The following is a 3,854-nucleotide window of genomic DNA, read 5'->3' on the forward strand; positions in this document are numbered from 1 at the left end:
GCGGTTTAAGGCCCAGTTTAATCTCAGACCGCCATTGATCAAACGAAGGCGGCGGTTTAAGGCCCAGTTTAATCTGGCGGTCTGAGAACAGAGATGCTTCATAGAGGCTGAATCAGTCAGACTGTTAGTGGGAGCTGCAGATGTCTCCTTTTCTACTCCGTGCTCTCCCCCCTCCCTCCCTGCCCTGAAGAGGCGAGCGGGGGATTGGAGCAGACCCCAGCCTGGGGGGGTTGGGTGGGGGGGACAATGGTGGCTGTTGTGAGCCTCGGTGCCACTCACCAGCAGCCACCGCAGCGCTCAGACAGCCTGCAGACGTTCTGATGGAGCGCTGGAACTTCTAGGAGCTCTGCTGGTGTTTGTCCCTCAGACGGCCGTCGCTTTGGATCTTTGTTTACTTCCTGTTTTCCTGGCGTGCTCGGAGGAACGGCGTCCTGTCGAGTCATGCCTGGAGGTAAATATGAGCGAGCTCCTCTCTCCTGCCTGTTTTTGGGGTTCAGTGTGTTCACCTGTTCCTCCCCGCCTGTGACTGAACGTAGCTGCTGGAGTCTGATCTAAACTCAGGTTGTTTAGGCGTCTAACCCGCGCTGAGCGGCCAGTGGTTAGATTCACAGTGGTGTCACCCCGGGTGACGGGAAGCAGAAGTGGTCGCCTGATCCCGACCAGTGGATTGAGCGCGCTGACAGGCTGCTGACAGGCTGCAGGTCAGGGCAGGTGAAAATGCCAAACATCGCTGGCGCGGTTCAGTCAGGCGGTTCTGGTGGTTTCTGCTCTGATTGGGTCAGAATGCTGTTCAGGACGTCTGCTTCAACTGTTCATTCAGGCCCTTCAACCTGAGGAGAAACATCTAACAGCACCTGATTTTCTGCAAACCGCAGCAGGTGAGCAAACTGAAGCCTGATGCTTTGGAGCTCAGTTACATCCAGCAGGAAGGGAAATTAAAGGAGGTGACGCTCCTGAACTCAGAGGTTAGAACAGGTTTTAGCGCTAGCTTAGCGGTATTTTTTGGTCATGTTGAGACGTTTCATGTCATGAGTTTGGAGGCTTAAATATTCTCTGTTAGCCATATCAGCCATGATGACCCAGTGATGTCATGGTCTTCCCCTAAGATATGCAGGCGCTCTGTCTGCGCCGACGAATGTTTTCTCACCTCAGGATATCAATGGCTCAGATATGCAACATAACAGAAGACATTGTCTTATTTTCTCATCAAATAAATCGGCCATTTGACCACTTCAGGCTCCCATAGTCGGGCGGTCTTCACCTGATGGACTCAAAGCAGCCGTCCACCAGATAAAGCCTTGCTAGGTCCAGGACCTGGTGAGCGTGCTGCCACAGAATACCTGTCAGGATATTTGGTTTGGTTGGAGAGTTCCTCACATCCAGCTGTTGAACATGTGACACAGAGCTGTGGGACCTCAGGGTTCATACGGCTCCAGTTCTAACTCAGCCCGCCTGATTGGTCAGGGCCGTGCTAACGGGCCTGGACCATCTGATAGGCATGGATGTGAAAGAGAAATGAACATTTCCCAGTTTGATCCGCTTCTAAAAGGAAATGGTTTGGAAAAACGATCTGAGGTGCAATAAACTGGAAGCCCAGGATTATTTACTGGTTTCTTCTTTTCATTTCAGCTCTACGATAAGATCAACACCAAGTCAGCGCCGCAGAGCCGGAACCCCGCCAGTGATGCGGTGCAGAGAGCCAAACAGGTGAGCCACTCCCTCTCCTCTCTGATGTTCTGAAGTTCTTCTTTTGTGGTTTTGTTCAGTAACGGCTCCTGGACCTGAGCTCAGGACCGGTGGAGTCTGTAGAGTAGAACGCATCGGAGCGGATCCAGTTTTCGCTCTAAAAGTAGAATTGATGTTAAGATCCATGAACAGGTGGATCAGTTTTTCAGGTTAAACTCCAGAGAGTTTCCAGACAGTTCAGTCCTGAGGAAACGACAGCGCTCACAGTTCAGACAGTAATTCAGACATGATGGGGGGGCAGCTGGGCCATACCACAGACCTGCAGATGATGGAAACTCCTTTCTTTCTCCTCAGGTTCTGGAAGAAATCTCCTGCCACCCTGAGAAGTTGGAGGTTGCAGAACTGAGACGGATACTGACTCAGCCCCACTTCATGGTGAGTAGAAAGAGCTTCAGCAGGCTGATGGACCTGAAGGCGCCTTCAGTTTAATGAAGGAAGTGATGATCTGGAGGCATCAGGCGCCGCTGGAAGGCCGACGTCAGCCCAACAGGAATGCATTTCCAGTGGTTCCCATAGCATTATGCTGCCTTTACCATGCGTCATCTGTTCTGTTCAGAGGGATTCCCCCACCTGGCTCTTTTCACTAAGCAAGGAAATCTTTGGTCCCATCTAAGCAGGTTGTTTAGCTGCGCCTGCTCTGCTGCTAGCTAGCATCTAGACGCTCAGAGTTTACTATTTATTTATTCATCATCGCAGCCATAAAGTGCTTCTTAGTGAACATTGCATAGATGTTGTGTCTTCCTGAGCAGTCCGTCTCTGCAGCTCCTCCATAGTCACCAACAGACTCCATGCAGACCAGTAAAGCACATTCTTAGATTGAATTTCTAGAAACATCTAACAGAATGTGATAAAAACATGTGAAACACTTAATGAGGTAATTATTTCTCTCACTTTGATCCTCTGATGTTGGATGTTCTAAGTCAGAGAGGGGGGGGGGGCTCATTCAGGACTGTCAGGGTTTTGGATCTTTCAGTTTTCTTTGGTTTTATTTCCATTTGTAGTTATTCCAGTTTTTTTTTTTTATTTGAGTTCTTAGGTATTTCCTGTTTGCCCTCCTGTGTCAGTCTCCTTCTCCTCGCTCCCTTCTAGTCTCCTCTGTCCACGCCTGCTCCCAGTCTGCTGATTAGCCTGCTCTTTGTTTCTCTCTCCCATATCTTCTCTTCCTGCTCAGTCACTGTTTGTCATCATTTCTTTGCCTCCTTGTTGTCAGTATTCCTGGTTTTCAGTATTTTGGGATTTTGAGGATTATCTTTGTGGATTTTTGCTTCTGTTGCCCTTTTTGTTACTAAACCTGCAAGAAACCAGTTCAGCTTCAGTGTCTGCATTTGGGTCCTTAAACCTCCACCCAACCTGACCCATCAGCAACTGAAGAACCACTTTCCCACTGGGTGAAAAACCAGTTTAAACCTGGGAACGGGCAGAGGGAACGGGCCTCACTGACCCGGTCCGAACGACTCGTACTGAGCGTGACATACGGACGCTGCACACGGCAGCGTCTGATCAAATCTCTGCTTACTTTAGATAAAGATGTGAGAGGATGACTCAGGATGAAGGTCCATCTGACTGCTGGCTAAGAACAAGAGCACTGCTTTATGTTCTGGACTCAATGTTCATCCATTTAGCTTCATCTTCCTCCTGGTGACTAAAGAACCGGTTTTATGATGAAGTTCGTTTCAGATGACAGAGCCCCTCCTTCTCCTCCTCGTTTGTCATGGTAGAGCTCACTTCTGATTGGATAGCGCTACCTTCCAGGGAATGCCCCGGGCTGCTGGATTGTCTCCTCCAGTCACCTGAGAAAAATGTGCAGTAATGTGAACTGGGCGTTTAAATGCTGCATGATAAATCAGACGAAGTGAAGCAGTGGTCCGTCTGCTCATCATCATCATCATCATCATCAGTAGAGCGCTTTAAAACAGAAACAACTGTAAACAAAGTGCTGAACATAGCTGTTTTATTAGCAGTCTATTAGCTGTTTGTTAGTTGTTTCTTAAATGTTCCTTAGCAGTTCATTAGCAGTTAATTAGCTGTTCATTAGCTGTTCATTAGCTGTTCATTAGCTGTTCATTAGCTGTTCATTAGCAGTTCATTAGCTGTTCATTAGCAGTTAA

The 3,854-nt window shown here is 48.6% G+C and overlaps 1 protein-coding gene across 1 annotated transcript in view; it reads left to right on the top strand.

The window, feature by feature from the left end:
• LOC107104972 (peripheral plasma membrane protein CASK-like) overlaps positions 1 to 3,854 on the top strand; it is a gene marked incomplete at its 5' end in the record, with an annotated part of 48,539 nt that overhangs the window by 23,694 nt on the left and 20,991 nt on the right. Inside the window, 3 exons of the mRNA XM_015405089.1 lie at positions 283 to 451; positions 1,630 to 1,707; positions 2,041 to 2,121. Coding sequence (XP_015260575.1) covers positions 283 to 451; positions 1,630 to 1,707; positions 2,041 to 2,121 — 328 coding nt within the window. The remainder of the gene's footprint in view (positions 1 to 282; positions 452 to 1,629; positions 1,708 to 2,040; positions 2,122 to 3,854) is intronic.

The sequence above is a fragment of the Cyprinodon variegatus genome, unplaced genomic scaffold, assembly GCF_000732505.1.
Source record: "Cyprinodon variegatus isolate N-32 unplaced genomic scaffold, C_variegatus-1.0 Scaffold1981, whole genome shotgun sequence".
In the NCBI taxonomy this organism is placed as follows: Eukaryota; Metazoa; Chordata; class Actinopteri; order Cyprinodontiformes; family Cyprinodontidae; genus Cyprinodon; species Cyprinodon variegatus.